Source organism: Calidris pugnax, unplaced genomic scaffold (genome assembly GCF_001431845.1).
Source record: "Calidris pugnax isolate Ruff unplaced genomic scaffold, ASM143184v1 scaffold128, whole genome shotgun sequence".
NCBI classification, from domain to species: domain Eukaryota; kingdom Metazoa; phylum Chordata; class Aves; order Charadriiformes; family Scolopacidae; genus Calidris; species Calidris pugnax.
Genome location: NW_015090851.1, coordinates 1,961,898 through 1,980,732, shown reverse-complemented (window position 1 = coordinate 1,980,732; position 18,835 = coordinate 1,961,898). Strand labels below are relative to the sequence as shown.

Below are 18,835 nucleotides of genomic sequence, written 5' to 3'. Positions count from 1 at the left end.
AATTCAAAGACTGAGCTAGGTGAACCAGCATGTTTGATTCTGAGATTCTGCTTTTTATAATTTTTCAGAGCCCTAAAAAATTTAGTTCCAGTTACTAATTTTGATGCCATTAAAGAAAGTGGGATAAGTCCAGTTCACTCAGCAGCAGCAGGAGCACATCCTCAGTGCCTTGAGTTTCTCCTCAAATCTGGGTTTGATGCCAATTTCATGCTGGATCAAAGAGTTCGCAAAGGCTACGATGATCACCGGAAATCAGCGTTGTACTTTGCTGTTTCCAATGGGGATATCTGTTCAACGCAGTTGCTGTTGAATGCTGGAGCCCTGCCAAACCAAGATCCCATCAACTGTCTCCAAATAGCCCTGAGGATGGGCAACTATGAGTTAATGAATCTACTGCTCCGACATGGCGCTAATGTCAATTACTTCTGCAGAGTGAATACAACGCATTTTCCATCAGCTCTACAGTATGCTCTGAAAGATGAAGTCACGTTAAGAATGCTGATGAACTATGGGTATGATGTGCACCGCTGCTTTGATTGCCCTCAGGGAAACAGTTCACATTCCCAGTATGTGACTGATGGATGGACCTCTACCGTGATCAAAGATACAATGGTAAGTGTGGCTTATATCAGGTGGCTTCATATGCTGTTTTACTACCAGTAACCTTTCTACAACTAAATGCAAATGTACTTAATACAGTGTCAGAAAAGGCAGTTTTGAAACTGTAAAGCAGTTTACACATAAAGATAGGAGTAGACAAGGCTTTAAAATTAAATAGGGGTTGCCATGAGGCCTGGTTCATGACAGCAAATGATCATAAACAATATTTTTCAATTGTGGAAATACAGCTAATTATGTGCTAATGATCTGTTCAGAATTGGCTCTCCACGGCGGTCTTGTCCATGCTGCAAAAGCAGGGGCTTGCAGGCTGGTCGCTGGGTTGGCTTGTGTCATAGCACCAGCACTGGAAGGGTGTTGCAAGGACCCCTGGAGCTGGCATGATAAGCACTGAGCAGACATTAACAAACCTGGACTGACCTAAAGGGGTTCCTAGAGATACCCATCAGAGTCATTGTTTTGCAGTTTGTAAAGTCCACTGGAACCTAATAAACCCTTCTTTAACGTGAAGATAAGAGGGTGTGGCATACACTGGGCTGGCACACAAGGTTAAATTCCACTTAGGGAGTGGTAACGCTTCTTTTTAAGCACTTAGTTACCAAATATACAGCTGTTTAAGTTAATTTTTGGATCTAGTACAAAATAACCATCTCAGGTATTCAGATTCTGCCGGTGAGGCTTAACACAAGCTGTAACAACCTCTAAAGCTCCCCTGACTGACAGAACACACATTCTTTCTGGCGTTCTGCTGAAGCTAGTTAATTGCTCTTGTGCTGCAGAGGCAGAAGTCATTTACAGAGTATTGAATATTATCCTATTAAACATTTTGTTTCTATCAGTTCTGTGAAGTGATAACCTTGTCATGGTTGAAGCATCTGTCTGGGAAAGTGGTGAGAGTAATGTTAGATTATGTCGATCACGTTAATATCTGCTGGAAGTTAGAAGCTGTTCTCAAAGAACAGGAGCTCTGGCCAGACATCAATTCCATTTTAAGTAAGTATCTGATGTTCACATTTGAAATGACAAACAAGCTCTTTGGGGCCTTTTTCGGTGGTGGTATTTTCTTTTTCTTTACCTCAGACTGGTGCTTTTCTTGACCCTTCTTAGGCCAAAAGTTACTTCTGACAGTAAGAGACCTCTTAAAAATCAGTCTATACAGGACTTAAACTAAGTTTCTCTCAAAACTCTGAAAGACAGTAATTGCACAAATTATGTAGAGCACTTGGGAACTTTAATTACAATGTAGACAACACAATCCTCTTCATGGGGAGAAAAGCTTTTCCCCCTGCCTCAACCTGATAGAACAAATCTAATAAATCATTGTTTTTAATGGAGTTATTTAATTCTAGTCTAGATTAATTCTATATCCTTTTTGAGCAGTGACTCAAAATTCTACTTTTAGTAACTTCTTCTGGTTGACAGAAAACTGGCACCAGTTATTTGGGATTAAAGTAAAGTACATTCCCCAAACTTTAGTACTTAAACTTGCATTAACCTACATTTATCCAACTTGACAGAAATAAAATCTTTCAATTTAGCTGGAAATGATTACAAATAGAACTGAGAGATGCAAGGGCTGAGATGAAAAGGCTAGATCCTGGCAGGTCTGGTTAGTCCAGGGAGAGCCACATTCCTTTTATGTGTCTATTCACAGAATGAACATGCAGCAAAATCGCGAACAAAGCTTTTGAAAGGTAGCAGAGTATTGAATAAATACATTGAACACAATTAAATAAATAGCTTATTAATATTAGTCTTGCCTTCTCCTTTCTAGCAAATCCTCGCTCTCTGAAGCATCTTTGCCGCCTGAAAATACGGGAATGCATGGGCCGGTTACGTCTCCGTTGCCCTGTCTTCATGACCTTCCTTCCACTGCCCAACTGCTTGAAAGACTACATACTGTACAAGGAATATGATCTTTATGGACAGGAAAACTTCACCGGAACATACAACCTCAGCTGTACATAACTATTAGTTCTATGTTTTGAAGGGAATGTTGACGTGGATAAGACTGTCTTACACAGCAGCTTGTTTTCTTTTGGGATTTTATCTCCTATGTACATTAAGGAATACCATCATCCCCCCCACCCAAAGAAAATGGGGAGAACCCCAAAATGTAAGTATTGGTGATCCCATTCTATGCATCTACTGGAATATAAACTATCTGAAAATTATGGTGATAGTATTTGAAGAGTTTAGTGTGAAAAGCTAAGGAACTGTAAAACACAGGGCTGCAAAGCTTGTGTTCTTGCTACATTAAAGCCTGTCATAACAGATAACACTCCCCCCCTGCAGGGGTAAACTCAGGATTCAGTTAAAGGTCAGGACTTTAACTAACACCAGGAAGGGACATAGTTCTTTTTTTCTCTTGTATCTCCCTTTCTTTTGCCAAGAAGTAGAGTTTTTGTTCGTGAAGTCCTGCATGGAAGTTCTAAAGAGCAGCCCAGGTAGATTTATTTTTTCCACCCAGTTAAGCAATCCACATTCTAAGAAGCGAAAGGGGATTAACAGCTATAGAAACCTCTGTTTATCACAGCAGCCAGTGTGAAATACCGGTCTTTCAACAAGAAGGCACTATTTCTGAAAGCCATGTTAGTTCTGCATCTCATTCTTAGGTATTGATATGTCTCATCCATCATGTACTTTGCTCTCTCCAGAACTAGGTTTTCCTTTTGCAGTGCTGCCCAAAGGCACACTTGCTATTTTTGGAGTTGGAGCTTAAAACTTTTGGAGCACTACCTGTCAGCAGTCAGTCGTCTTAGGAAGTCTTACACAGTACACACAGACCCTAGGTATGCCTGTTCTTTCTAAAAATACTGCAGATATCAGTCTATATTTTAGAAAAAAAGGTTCATCAACACACTTGGCATTAGTAGTATTTATTCCTTCATTATCAATTAAGCATAGATTTTTTTTTTTCTAGTTATACATGCATCTTTATCATGGAAGTTACATAATTCAAAAGTCTGCTTTTCCCCAGAAAAATCTACAAACCTTATAAAATACAAATTTAACCATAATGTAGTTATGATCCATTGCTTTTTACATGGTGTTTATCATATAATAGACTAACGAAGCCCGTGAAGATATGTATCAGTACCCATGTTAATGGCTGTGCTGGTACGTGAATTCTGATCCTTACCATAACCACAGCTCTGCAGTGCGCTGCACGTTGCCATGGGACTACAACATGGGCACTAAACAGCCAGCTACCATGGTAAGGATCTGCTTCTTTTAATGGTCAGTCTTTGATTGTTGCAAAAATAAGTTATCAGCATTCCCAAGTACAATAACTTCCTCTGAGGTCATCTGGCTAATATGGTTACAATTAAGAGAACTGCAAAACGCTTTGCCAACAGAGGGATATAACTGCGTGTTAGAACTTCTAGTGGAAGGCAACGCATCCTGTCACCAGTAACGGTACTTCCTGGAAGTCAGTATTATGAAAAACACAGGAGGTTTTTGCATCAGTACAAATCCCACTCAGAAAGTTACTATAGTTAGGCTTTTATTTAATCTACAAAATGCTGATTGAAGCCCTGGCATAATACGTTTACTATCCATGTTTCCAAGATTAAGACACAACAATCAAAGCTGAAGCCATTGGTGGGGCTTAATACAGCTAGTCAGGGAAAGTGTGCAAGTCAGTCTCAAACATTGCAAAAATCACTTACACTTCACTAAAACAGGACCAATCCAGAACATCATCATAAGAATTTGACCACTCCACTCCGTTATAAAAATGACCTGAAAGATTGTACAAAATCCTTGGCTTGCAATATAAACTTCATTAGGAATACAAGTGCATTCACAATGACACACTCACTTATTCTTGTCATGACTACTTAGATACCACTGTGGCAGGAAAAAAACAAATTGACTTACTGCTTGGTTAAGAAGAAAAGCTTCGGAGATGATTTGTCTTGCAAGAAATTTTGTAAAATAGAGCAACAGAAAGAATATAAAATATCAGCTCTCGCTGTTAGACTAGACTATATCTCTACTAAATTCACTAAGCAGAGGCAGGTTATTTCTGAAATAACAAGAGATTGTATCATAACACAGTTTCTCAGCTTCCTCTAAATTCTGTGCAAATAATTAATTGGAATTTACCTTAAATATATGCACAGTCAAATTTGCTTCTTTATATCAATGAACATAGATTATATCTTCATAAATAGCTTCAGCTGTTTCAGGATTTTCAGCTCTGGGCTTACATCCATCTAAAGACAGAATCTGACAGCATCATAGAGGGGGAATGGCCCTTAATGGCCCTTAACTCTTAATCGTTACTTTGCTGTTAGACAGTAAATTGTCTTGATACAATTTCAATCCTAAACAAATTAAGGAAGTAATAGACTATCAAATTCAAATTAGTTTAAACTGCCTACTTGTAACTTGTCCTCCAATTTAAACTTGGAGAAGTCTATTAGCAGCCATAGAGGAGTGCTAGGTATCACCTACAATGCACTAAAATGCATACCTATAAGCACACTTTATATATTTTGATATTCATGACATTACATACATAAAGAATGTATGTAGCTTGCAACAATCGACAGGAAAACTTGCTTGGTCTGCAGTGTGTAAATCTATATAGTGTAACAAACTCAATATTCCCTTAGCTAAGAGGAAAAATGGCAGTAACTATGACGCTGCAATTAGCAACAGAAAAAGTGCTGATTCAGTACCTACGCAAAGTCACTTTAAAATCATGCACTTGAAAGATTATTTTTAGGAGTTCTGAAATAATAGTAGGTGCACATGAAGCAAACTACAGCTTCAACTGGAAGTGCTTGAAAGATCAGTCTGTAAATAAAAGGCAACAGGAAAAATTAAACAGGAGAAATAAATTACAGGAGAGGAAACCAACCAGTAATTTACTTACAATTATAAAAAGCTCAGGTGGTGAAATCCTACCGCAGTAGTTCCCAGGAGAACATGAGGTGTTTATATTAAAAGTCATACTCTCAAGGAAAGTACTAAGCACTCCAACAAAAAGGTTTTCCAGTGAAGTAGTTCTAAACCCCATAGGAAAAAAGGTACCAAATAAGTTTTTGGTTTTTTATTTATTTTGGGGAGGAAGCCACAGATAAAACCTCAGCAGCTCTTTTTTGCCTTGAGGTAGTTCTGATTACAGAGCCCTGTGCTCCTCCCCTTAAGCAAAACTCACATGATTCTCACTCCCCTGCTCTCTCTCTGCACCAGTCCCACTTCACTCCCTCATCTCTTCTGACCTGCCCTCTGCTCTCACAGCTTTCATCCCTCTCCCGGATGCTTTTATCTATTTTTGCTCATTTTACACCAGTGAAACTCTCCTAAATAAGCAAAAAAACCCAAACCCCTCATTTCATTCATGCATATTGATCTGTTTTATTTAACCACTCTCTTTAATCATTTCCTCCTTTTTTTTTTTTAATTGGTTAAGACAAGAATCATCCAACACAAACAGAACACTTCACTCCTATGCTGTCTGTTTGAGAAAACTACAGTTAATGGCATAGATGGAAAGCCTGAAAAGCAAATGGAATAATTCCAGTCATGTATTGCTAAATCTGAAAAATCCCACATGACAGTAAATTTATCTGCCAACTTTATTCTCCCACTTTCTTCCTCATCTTTGCAGATTTATGTCAAAAACAGTAATGGTTTCAAGAAAAAAAAAAAAAAGTAACTCAGTTTTCTGACATTTCTTCAATAGAAAGCAAAACAGGCTGCACATCAGAAATGCTTTTTGATGAGATGGCTGATCTATTAACTGTCTTTCATATGGAGCTAATTTCATAGGACTATTGCAGCTAAACTGGTTAACACCTTAATCCTACTCTTACAAGCTGGGGAACTAGAAACTGGAGACTACTGATTTCATATTCTTCCTGTGCTGTTTCAAAACTACTTCATCTTCAGCATGTACTTGAGGAAAATATAGTAAGATAAAGTAACTTTGAGCTATGCTGTCATATTACTTGATAGAAAAAACAAAAACAAAAAAAAAGAGAAAGAGAAACATGAACTGGAAGAGTTTAGACAGACCAAGTGGCTGCAGTGCAACTATCTGTAAGCCTGGATTTAGGCACAAAAAGGAAAAACTTTGGATTCGCTGCCTCTCTGTACTTTTTTTTTTTGGCAAGAATAAAACCAGTCTTCTATTCTTATCTCTCAACCTTAAAAGACTATATATGAAATAAAAATGCCGCTCTTTTTTTAGAAAAAAGCCTCAGATTTGTGTGGTCCATGTGACAGTGCTGGCCAAATATGGCCACAGGGCAACGCTGTTTGGCCTCGCTGGGCAACAGCAAAAGCAGGTATTTCTGCAAGTGACTGGCTACTCTGGGGATGAAAACCGTACTAGAAGAGGAGTTGCTAACTCAATCAGGAAGAGAACCTGGAGGGTCTCTGCTGCTCAGCCTCTCACCTCTTTCAAAGCTGGGGTTCTGTGACCCCTCCCAAGGCAGCTCCAGCCTTTCCATGGGCTGTGGAAGTAACATCTGCTGCAGGAGCAGCCCCAGCACAGCAGACTCTGGGCACTGCCCATGAGCTGCTCCACCCTCTCTCCTGTGACAGGAGCCAGATGCAATGAACTTCTGCATAGACATTCCCTTCTCCAGCACAAGGGGCAGGAGGAGACTGCCGTCCTTAGCCAACACAGGGCCACTCCAGTGCGTGAGGAGAGTTGAGGATACTGATCCCTCTGTGCACCTACAGCCATCGAGCAGGGAGGGCCGAGATTCCTCACTCCATCAGCACTGAGCAACTCCAGGTGTGAAGGGCTGGGCCATCACCAGCTGATGGGGAGATACTCTGAAAATCACTTCCATTCCTGAACACCAGAAATGCCCTGCAATTAACTGTAAAATACTGTTATAATATAACTTGGAATATAAGCATATTCTTTCTACATTTCCTGTTATTTTCATGCCACTATTAGAGAGACATCTTCTGCTCCATGGGATTTTAGTATTTATAGTAATTAGTGCAAAAATAAATATTTCTCTTCAAAGAAGTTTTCTCTCTGGATCAAAAGGTGAATGCACATTTAGTACTATACAAAATAAATATTACACAGGGTATGGAACACGGAGTTCATATTACAAGCTGTAAACAGACACTGCTTTGAAAAATGCTTTACAGGATTGACTCTAGGATGTAGGGTAAACAGAGCTAGTAAAGTTTGTTTGCAAAATTGATTTCCATAAAAAGACTTAAGGAGCCTCAACCCATTTTCAGTAACTATTGTGTACTGGGAGCAAGGCATTTACATATTCAGAAGATTTTTCAAATAATGGAATTCAAGATGTTCCTGCAACTCTAAGCATGTTTTGTAAGAAGTGAAGTCAAAGGCTTACAGCTTTTAATTACATGTACTGGGGAAAAACCAAGAACATGGCACTTGTGCTACAAGAATATATACATTATTCTTATCATTTGATAAGGAATGCTTTATACATTCCTCATGCAGCAAAGTGCAACTGTGTCTCATCAGCTCTTATCTAGGTCTGACAGTATTTTTTTATGCTGTTGAAAAGAAGTCATTCAGCATTATATTCACAAAAAAAAAAAATCAAGATAGTATTATACAGTGCAATACGAAACAAAAAATAAGATCTGTCCAGAACTATTGCACATTTCACTGATGTTAATAGGGATTTTTCTTCCTAAATCTAAGAACAGTTATGTGCAACAGATTAGGTAAAGCTTAGCACTGTCTTATTCGGATATCTACTTTCACTTCCAGCAAGGTGTTCTCCATAGTGCAGTGTAAGAAACAACTTTCAGTGTGCTGCTGAAGTCCAATGAGAGTTTAAAAGTTTTGCTTCTAGAGCACTCAATTGCACAGAGAAGTACGTGGGGTAAAGAACCCCACGGGTTTTTCCATACTGCGGAGAAGCCTTGAGAAAACATAACTGTGTAGTAAACATGGTAGCATCACCATGCTTCATCTGGTATGTAGAAGAGAAATTATACTGACATGAAAATGGAAATCACTTAATTGAGAAAGAAAAATCAAGGCATAATAGGGTCTACATACTGTGAAGTCTTTTATATAATACAACAGACCCTCCACCTACATTTCACTTCTTGTAGAACTTGTGCCATTTCACCAGATATATCCAAGATTCCAATTTTAATAAAGTAGGCAACCTTAGGCTTCAGATTCTCTCTTCTTCTTTCCATCTTCTCCTAAATCACTGTCTTCTGACTGGCTACTGCTAAGGACTACAAATTGCCCTTCACCACTGCTCTGGTTCGATCTGCTGGAAGCAGCTATCAGCCGGCTTTGCTCCTCCAAGTCCTAAGTTGAGAAGGGGTGAGGTGGGAAATCAGAAAAAGAGTATTAACTTTAAAGTGATCTACAATTGAAACAGGATACCATTATTATAGTTTATAAACTATATTTTAATACTATCAGTGGACAACTTTCTGTGAAGATGGAATTAAAAGATTGAACAGGACACCAAAATATTTCTGTTTCAGTAGCTGGCATTATTAGAACATCTAACAGCCTAACACCTCTGTACCCACAATCCATCAAACACAGGTGGTCAGAACAAGGACGTTCATCTACAGCCCACTCCCTGCAGCCCCTCCCTCGCTGTGTAACCCAACCCTCCTCAGCAAATGAAGCTATTTTGGCCCTGGGACAGGTGCTCCTTCAAGCACTGCTCTTAAGTTCTCCTATAAAGACATTTTGTGTTTATGGCCTCAGAAGAACGCTCCTTAAAAGCTACTATACAAAATTATACAAAATCTGCACAGGAAATACTTCTAATAATTAATTCCACTGGAGTACAAAACTGCAAGCAAAAGTAAGTAGAGAAAAAAAATATTAAGAAATAATGATGAAGTGTACCTTTTCAATTTGTTTTTGTTTATTCAGTTCTTTCTGTTGTTTCTCTTTGACTCTATCTATTTCTTTTTGCTTTTCTGATGCTTTTCGATCCTAAAGGGCAAAAATGTAAATAAAGTAACATCAGCCTGAGACGTTTGATACACTACCAATTTATATGAGTTTGATCAAAACTATTATACTACTGTTTTGATTACTCTTCTTTTAAAGGAATGCCGAATGCTATCTTGAATATTCTTCCATGATAGACGTTGCTCAAAATCTTTTTATCTCAGGTTTAAATTCTAGAAACCCCATCCCTTAAAATACACAACAGCATTACTGCATCTATAAGTATCTTGCAGAATACATTCTATTGCACATTTTAAATATACTCTCTCCCTTCCATTCACAATGATCCTTTATACCCAGAAGATTCTTACCAGTTCTGCATGAAAAGCTATCTGTTTTGCCAGTCCGACAGAGTCACAAATCTAAACACAAAACAGATTAGAAATAATCAAGAAGACTCTAATAAAAATGCCTTTAAATAAGCCAGATTCCCAGACTAGATAAGATAGCATATTAAAGCACTTGCAGGTACTTAAGACTGTCAGATTAAACAGTTTTTCAGTACATAAACAGAATGGTCTCCCACAGAAATCCCTTAGACAGCTTGAATGGATCCAACATCTTGGAGTCCATGTCAGGTTCAAACTTGATACAAATATAACCATCACCAATACCTTTTCCCCTTCGTTATTTGATTCAAATATATAGCAGACGGAAGTTTGGCGGCTCTCAACTCTCCCTCCTGAAGTTCTAAGCACAAATCCAAAAAGGCGCTTATTCTCCTGGTGCGTAGCATACAAGACTACATTGGGCAAAGGAAACTGCCAAAAAGGATCAAATATGGAGATATTAAAACTGGTTTCAAATATTTTCTATATGAGGTTTCAATATACTGCACGTTAATTACTTCAGTATCATTAGTGCACAACTACACCAGAAAAAGCTACAACCTGACCAAACACGTCATTACAAAACACAAACAGCAGATTAGAAAGCAAAGGTTAAGTAATTCAAAAGGCAGGGAAACTTCTAAACCCATACCCTGTGTAAGAAAAGGGGATCACATTTGCAATGCCTTTCAGTCATTTTTTTTACTTTAGAAAGATCGTTCATACAAATGACATTTGTAAGCTCTCAGTGTTTGGTCCCAGGCAAAGGCACTACTGTTCCAAAACCTTCGCTGCAATTAATTCAGCTCTCCTGAATTACATACACAAGAAAAATAAAGAAAAAAAAAATCCCACAACAAACAAACCACATATCCTCATTATTTGTTATAATAAAACTATTTTGCATTCTTTCTCCTAAAAGAGGGTGGACTTAGAAATTTCAAATGTATCTTTTTAAGACTTTGCAAAGGATAAGTTTTTAAATTCCGAAAGCCCCTACTACAACTGCTATAAAGTGACAGGATAAGAGTTTTTCCTGACCTTAAATGTACACATTTAGAACGCTGGACACGCACTCAGTTGATGTCCCACCTACAAAAGCTGACAGTTTTGGGGCAGTTTTGAAATTAAAGCTACAAGGGCGAAGAAATTAAAAAGCACTATGGGAAACATCAAGACATTTTCACATGCTTAGGATTTCCTTTTATGGAAATGAAAATAATTCAGAGTCTCAAAAAAAAAAAAAAAAAAAATTCTTTAAAAGAAGGCCCAAAGAAATTAATGACACAGCATAAACTGTGCATAGAGAAAAGGAGGGGGGCATCAGATTTGACATGAAAAACAAAGGCTGCTATTACTGAAGAATTAAGCTGGCCGTATTTGATATCCTATGAAGAATTCTACTTATTTTATTTTTTATGAAGAGTTAATAAAAAACACAACCAAAAATCAGAAACTATGCAACACACTCAATGCAATTATACATTAAAAAGCAAAAACCTAAAACAAAAGCAAACCCTTTTGGACTTCAGAACTAATTTGATTCCAACCTTAATGTTTTCTCTCTACTAACTACTGTTTATAATCAAATAATATTCTGTTTTCCTAAGATTTTACCCTATCAAATCAGGGAGGAGGGGGGAAGTTTTAAAAACCTACTTGAACTACTGAAATCACTTCCCTTAAACCCGATTTGCTCATGTCTTTCTGTCTATTATTTTTAAATGTATCAATTAGTCTCCTAATTTCAGTGGAAATTTATCTGAAAATCTCATGCTGTCAGTGATTTTTGCTAACATCAATAGTGTTATTTTTAAAGTAGAAGAGTTACATTGTTGGGTATTTATCTTAAAATGTAAAGTTACTTACTCGTAGTCTTGTAACTTGTGTCTGTGGATCAATTAACCTAAAAATTTGTTTTCAAAAACAAACCAGAAAGTAAATTTTACCAAAGTGAAAGAAGATAATTCTGTAAATAAACATCAGTAGAAGTCAGGAAGCAAACTTACTTTAAACAATCACAAGTGACTAATAAATGTGATTCTGTCATCCTGAAAATGTTATGGATGGCACGAGCTGCTAGGATTTGACGCATCGTTTCATAAACAACATCTGGACTTTCATCAGATTTCACCTCCATAGAGCCAAGAAATCTTACAATAAATAACTGATGAAGAATTGAATCTAAGACAAAGAAAAACATTGGGAAAAATGAACCGCATTTTGGGTTTTCCATTCAAAACTAATGATGGACTGCAGTCAGGAAAACAAACTTCTAACAACTTGGAAAGAGATTGCTCATACTTATGAATTGGAGGTATAATTTCTAAACAGCAAATCACACATCTTTTCATTTGGTTTAATAAATACAAAAGACGTAATGAAATATTTTTAACGAGACTTTCAAACAGTAGTTTGAATTAGCTCAGCTTCTCTGACACACTGCCAGTGTGAATAAGCATTCTGAAACTGGTGTAAATTAGAAGAGAGAAACTACAGATTGAAATAGAAAAACAATTTTCAAACTATATTTTTTATTTTGCATTGAAATAAAATTTTTGCTTTACCTTCTGTTTCAGATTTTGAGCCTCCAGATTCACCAAAAGGATTTGTGCGTCTATTAAAAAATGAAAACATTAAACCAGGAGTCAGATTACAAGAACCACTGATGAACAACGTAGTAGTCTCATGCTGCATCAACTGAGAACATGTAATGATTTCACAGACTTGTAATCTGGAGGAATAACATACGATAAATCATAATGACAAGCAATTTAATCAGGAGTTAGACAGAAATTGCTATATTTGAGGGCTCAAATTATGGGAAAAATACCAGCTATTACTGTCCTTTTGCTGTCACAGAATTTTGCTCACATGATACTTTTTTTAAGTCTGAACTAAGCCAACATCAAGACCTTGTTAATATTTGAAAAGGTATAGTTTTAGGGGATAGAATTTCACAGAACAGCTTCAGGAAGTACAGCCAAAAGCTCATCCTGTCAGTACTCCACAGAAGCACCACGCTTCTCATCGCTGTCTCAAGATGCTGAATTACTTACTGAAGAGAAGTCACTGGGTTTGTTTCAAATGCAGCTTTCTGTAAACATCACTGGGGTTTTACTCCTAGAGGGTCAAGAGAAATGTGGCTATTTTTGGCTCTCAAAGACAGAATTGCTGTCAGTTACAGTGAAAAGTGAAAATATTCTAGGCTTCCAAGTCTACATTTTTCAAAAGCAGTAAAGCAATGCTGAAAAGAGTATGCAGAATGGGGAAATTTTATTTAAAACTTCTAAAGAGGAAAAATCCTTTCTCTCTGGCTAACCAGTTGCTGAAAAACTATTATCAAGGGTTCAATAAACTTCAAATTAGGTTTTATAGGGCAGGAATGAAGGTGTCGCCTCTCAATAGTTAGCGTTCTTAAAGCAAATGTCAGAACTAAGAGAAAAAAATATGTCAATCTCTTGTTCAGTTACACGTCCTGCTGACTGCCAGTTTTATTTTATCAGTGAAATCTTTTAACTAAGTGATGTCTAGCTTAAAGTAAGGAAATTGTTCTAGATTGAACTCTGAAGTCATGACAGCGTTGCTACGTTTACGTAACATCAACCCAATTGAGAATCATCCCATTAAATGCTGACCTGTGTAAATACACTGAAGAGAAATTCTTTCTATTAGCATCTTTTATTGCTCAAAATTTTCTTGTTATTTAATATGAGACTGGAAGAGTCAATGTAAAATCTCACAGGATCTCTCAAAAGGAAAAAAATATTTAAATATATGTCATCAGTATCAGAAGCTAGGGAAGGTATTTTTTAAAATAATTAATACTTCTAAAGCAGCATGTTACCTATCTGTACAAACACTGCACTAATTTACTGACATTGATGGGTAACTGAAAATACTGGGCACAACTCTGCATAATTTCTGCTACTAAAGTATGATTTTCTAGAATGGAACTGTAACTGATGACATGAATTTAGCTGAAGTATTAACCTTTCCACTTCCTGGAATACAGTTCAAGTCTATTTTAAGTCAATATGTTCTTAAGAATCCAGTTAGCCAACTGATTATCCTGCTATATCAAACAACAAGAACAAAAACCTGTCCAAAAAAGAGTTGAATATATATAGTTTTAACTTTCATGTATCTGTGAGATGCAACTGACAGTTCAAATATTTTGCTAGAGTGCAGGGGGATACGACACATTATTGTGACTAGAGTTACAAAAATGAGTTTTCAGCTTTTTGGCTTTTTAAATTCTTGTTAAGAGCAGCTGGATCTGCAATTATGTTTTCTTAATATCTGAATTCTGTACATACAGCTCCAGAAATGCAGTGCAGATTTATAGGTTTTTATTATTATTTTTGAACAGGAAGTTTACAAAAAACCAAGTAGGAGAAAATATTTTTATATTTTGGGAAGAGCTCTTAGACATTTTCATCTTGTCTGTAGATGAGATTACTCTAGAAGCCTAGATCATTTTCACTCACCTTTCATGTTAAGAAGAGTGTCATCGATTGCCATCATCACCTGGAGGCAGGGCTACCAAATTTCTCTTGAGTTTCCAAGAGGAAATAACCCAAGCTGCTGGGTGAGCAAGCAATAGGAAAGGAAAATACTTTGTGAAACCAAAAGATTAAAATAAATCAAGAATAAAAGCATTAGATGTTAAAGCAAGAAAAGCTGTTGCTAAATAGAAAACTACACCTCAAGTCTAGTGCGTGTAGTTAAGCCTTCGTTTGTTTTGTTGTTTTTTTTTTACAACTCTATTTAACAATTAAAAAAAGATTTATTTGCCTCACTGGCCACTGCGAATTTTGTGACGTGACTCAAGGCAAAGGCAATGTGTGTTTTGGAGCTGCAGCCTAAATTGAGTTTGTTTGTTTTTAAAATAACAACATTAACTTTAGGATTTTTTTTTCCTTCTCTTTACATTTCCTACCTGCCTGACTGCCCTGAAGATTTTGCTTGACCAGGCAGATCCTCACTAACTGGAGAAATTATGTCAAATTGTATCGGAGTGTCAGGGGCAACAAGCGAATCCAAGGAAAGTGCCGATAAAGCTGCAGATTCAGATCCCAGTGACCCTGTGCTGCTGGTACGAGCTGCGGGGGGACGAGATTGTCTGAAACAAAACAAGAAATGAAAATGAAGGTATCTTAGTTTCAGGTTGGCTGATAATAAATTAAACCATATGGGAGACCAAGACAATATTCCAAAACCTGGATATAAAACAAAACTAAACTTAAAACCTGAAGATCAGGGTATAGCAAACAAGAATGGAGTCTACGTTCCTAGTCAAACTTAAGTAAATTACTACTTGCATTAATAATTACAACAGATTGTATTATGTTTCACGTGTGATTATGTATGTTAAAACAATCTGAGGTCTGCTTCCAGGAGCTGGACACCTTAAGTAAAAGCTCATGATTTCATACAACAAACCAGACAGATGATGCAGCCAACAGATCTGTCTCGTCAGCTGGAAATCTGCATGACCTGTACCAACAGGAGCTTGACGACGCTCAAAAGGTGAGTTCAAGAAATTTTCTGCTAATCTACCAAAGATTTAATTCTGAACATAGGAAGTTCTGTTGGTTTCTTTGGTTGTTGTTGGTTTTGGTTTTTTTTTCTCCTGGAACCTTACCCAGGATTCTCTTTACAGATGTGCTCTTCAAACGAGCTATAGTTCATGAACTTACACAGTTGGCCGCATGCTCTCATGCCTCTGCTGAAAGGAAGGAGATGGAGTAACAGCCTCCAGAGCCGACTGATTTACACGTGCAGCGATTTCCTGCAATAGAGGATGGGGAAAAATAACTTAAAACATTTTTGTCAAAATAAGCTTTTAAGATTTTAGTTTTATTTATATGCAATTGACAGAAGTTATAAAGTCAAACCTTTGTGAGAATATTACATTATTTAATTTTCAATAACAGTTGTTAGGCCAATTCCCCTAATCTAGCAAGTAAAAATCACAATGTAAGTTTGATTCAATATGTATTTACTATATAAATATAAATGTAAACCATAAAAATTACATTCATTTATTTACCCAAATTCTCTACATGAAACAAATAATCAATTTCTAACTCTTCAAAAGGCAAATAACTCTTTCCTGAAGAAGAAATACACAACGCTCATCTAATTCCCAAGACTGTCAGTTCCCTTAGCAGAAATTAAATGTATCCATCTGAGCATTTGTTACATTAATGTGTAACAAAGTATCACATACAAAATACAAATACAAGATCTTGATGTCAAGAAGTTATACCAAATGTGAAAGTCACATCTTAATACTTTCTAGATAAGCATTTAGATGAAGGAGACAGTGGATTCTATGTTTCCAGCCCATGAAAAGCTTATAATTAGACATGTAGGAAGTACTCAGCTTAATTCTATGCTATCATTGGATATCTATCATTGGATAGAACCAGGTGGTCTCTTTTCAGTTTTGTGCATATCTACATCATAACATATTACTGATATCATAAGTTTTAGTACAGTTACCTCAGGATTTTCACTTAGATATATCTGTTTGGATATGTTGTTTATGGTGCATATCCACTGAAAAAGAGAGAAAAAAGAGAAAAAATTAATTTTTCATAGTTTTTTAACCAACTTGATTAAATCCCCAAGTTAGTTAGTTTCAACACTTTTTCCACTTTGTTTGAACTTCAGGGAGCCAAACCAGCATTCTGCACACCCAGCTTGTCATTAAATTCACTAATATCTGCATACAGCACCTTACAGTATCAGATTGTACTTGAAAAAATTTTAGTCACACTGAAGATCAAAACTAAAACAAATCTTAAATCATGACTCTAAAGAATTAAAAAAAAAAAAAATCAGGATTCTCTGTACTCCATTATTCTGTGACTGCAGATGACTTTGGTTCCTCAAGACATTATAAAAATTCCATCTGCCTTTTGTGGAATTCGCCCATTTCTTGCATCTGTAAGCGAGACTATTTTCTCCCTATGCTATGGAAAACCACCTGCTCCTGCTCCTTGCTTTTCAACTTTTCTCTGAAGGAGACAAATATGCTGTTCCACTGAACCCCAGCTCATTGTCAAGGTTCCAACCTGAGTTGTTGCAAAGACAGCTGCACAGCAATTGCAGCCCAGAAAATCCAAAATTTGAGCTGTTAAAGCTGACTATAAATTCCTTTCCTCCATTAAGGCATCTGAGGGCAAATGAGGTCATTATAGTCGGAATGAGCTACAAATTCACTGCTTAGCATCTAAAGAATATAAAAAGAGCAATGCAACTATTGCTCTAAATAGTTCTATGCAACAGAAAGACACTCCATGCAAACCTCCTATAAGCTTACCTCTTCATAATCTTTTTTACTCTCTGCCTGTAAGATTGAAGACCTGAAAGAGAAGAATGGGAAAAAAAAAATGTCTATTTAAAATGCTTCACAAATATGTTCAGACAGGAAATTTTGTTTTCATGTTTGTACATTGCACAACAAATTAAGAAAAGCTGAAGATTCTGTGTATGTGCTGAGCACAGTCAACATTTAATTGGGGGGTGGTAGGTGGAGAGGAAACAATCTAACTTTTCATTCCAATTGAACGAAATTCTAATTGTGCTCTTGTAATACTTAAGCACTCACAAAATGCAATAATACATGACTATAAACAAATTACGGGAATTTTATTCTGAAATATCACTCAGCTTTGTTATAGAGCTGATAAATACAAAACCCAGACATTACAAAGGGATGTCAAAAGACATCCCAGATTTTGCTTCTAAATACCCCTAAAATCTATCAAACTATAATCTGGCCAAAGGTAGACCATCTTCCTTTTCTTAATTAGCGAGTCTAGTATTACTTACAGGTAACAGTAATGTAATACTTACTTTTTACCATCAAAAGATGTTATCTGAAAACAGTACCGTCTGTCTTCGCAGTCCACAGCCATTACAGAACAATTGTCTATATCCATGACAAGGCCCCCGGCTACATCCCCTCTTGCCTGGCTCATCAAATTTCCACCTTGAGTGAAGTAAAACTGTCTCTCCCAACTGGAAGATACCAGCCCTGTCTTACTAAAAGATAAAAAGAAGTTCTTAGTTAGTTGATTAAAAGTTTGGCCGAGCTGTATGAATTAGAACAAAAAGAAAATCACTTGGAACAAACCATCTGGGCACTTAAGAAACCTTTTTTCCCTATAACGTTTTAGGTTAGCTTTACAGCTAAATTAGTCTCTATCTGTTTGTTTTTTCATTCTAAACCTATTGCTGGGCAAAGAACACATAAAATAGTTGCTTTCTTAGACTATGTGAAACTTAATTTAGAATAAAAAGGCCTAAGTACTTCCGTTTGGATGATCTGCTTTTATGGTACTACTTTACATAATATGTATATTCAAGTTGTATGTATCATCAACAGAATTTATAAGAATTCTGAACTCTGCACCTATATTGTTAAGACTCAGTTTTGAAGAACTTTGTGTTAAGCATTAGCTTAGTCATTTAAGATACCTCAATTGTCCAAGTCTTTTCTACCATTCAACAAGATTTCCAAAACTTTGCTTAGAGCTGCTTGGTTTTTTTGTTTTTTGTTGGTTCCCCCCCACCCCCGAGTAACAGAAGAGGAACAATCTGAAAGCAAAAATCAATAACACTTGCAGTTCAGCCTCCTGTTTTGTTCAGATACTCTTCAATATTTATAGCTGCAACTGTGTTCTACTACAGAAACTCATCCCTCATTCAGTGAGTATGTTACTCTAACTGTTGTTGTAAAAGTAATCTTCATCTTTTTAAAATTCCTTGGAGCTTATTATATAAATTACAGAAAAGAAAAAAAAAATCTGAGTATTACAACTTATTTTTAGTAACTATAAAAATCAGCTGCTAGACTTTAGTAACTGTAGTAACAGCTCCCTCCAGTGGAAAAAAAGGCTTCCTTGTGAAATTG

The 18,835-nt window shown here is 36.6% G+C and overlaps 2 protein-coding genes across 8 annotated transcripts in view; one reads left to right on the top strand and one right to left on the bottom strand.

The window, feature by feature from the left end:
• The window catches only part of ASB14 (ankyrin repeat and SOCS box containing 14), a 37,836-nt gene that overhangs the window by 8,401 nt on the left and 10,600 nt on the right, over positions 1-18,835 (top strand). Inside the window, exons 8-15 of one of the 7 annotated variants that reach the window (XR_001412176.1) lie at positions 69-612; positions 1,458-1,611; positions 2,393-2,734; positions 9,158-9,425; positions 12,486-12,616; positions 14,868-15,060; positions 15,307-15,438; positions 15,572-16,303. Coding sequence is in view for 2 of the 7 variants with exons in the window: in XM_014943175.1 (XP_014798661.1) it covers positions 69-612; positions 1,458-1,611; positions 2,393-2,586 (892 nt within the window). In the remaining 5 variants the exon portion in view is untranslated. Of the gene's footprint in view, positions 1-68; positions 613-1,457; positions 1,612-2,392; positions 2,793-9,157; positions 9,426-12,485; positions 12,617-14,867; positions 15,215-15,306; positions 15,439-15,571; positions 16,304-18,835 lie in introns of those variants that run through there. The other 6 variants (XR_001412178.1, XR_001412175.1, XR_001412177.1 and 3 more) reach the window with 6 other exon arrangements.
• The window catches only part of APPL1 (adaptor protein, phosphotyrosine interaction, PH domain and leucine zipper containing 1), a 28,891-nt gene continuing 13,537 nt past the window's right edge, over positions 3,482-18,835 (bottom strand). Inside the window, exons 11-22 of the mRNA XM_014943174.1 lie at positions 17,776-17,964; positions 17,240-17,282; positions 16,417-16,473; positions 15,609-15,700; positions 14,849-15,031; positions 12,474-12,523; positions 11,916-12,090; positions 11,776-11,812; positions 10,192-10,338; positions 9,889-9,939; positions 9,470-9,559; positions 3,482-8,911 (exon numbers count right to left, since the gene is read on the bottom strand). Coding sequence (XP_014798660.1) covers positions 8,762-8,911; positions 9,470-9,559; positions 9,889-9,939; positions 10,192-10,338; positions 11,776-11,812; positions 11,916-12,090; positions 12,474-12,523; positions 14,849-15,031; positions 15,609-15,700; positions 16,417-16,473; positions 17,240-17,282; positions 17,776-17,964 — 1,264 coding nt within the window. The 3' untranslated portion in view covers positions 3,482-8,761. The remainder of the gene's footprint in view (positions 8,912-9,469; positions 9,560-9,888; positions 9,940-10,191; positions 10,339-11,775; positions 11,813-11,915; positions 12,091-12,473; positions 12,524-14,848; positions 15,032-15,608; positions 15,701-16,416; positions 16,474-17,239; positions 17,283-17,775; positions 17,965-18,835) is intronic.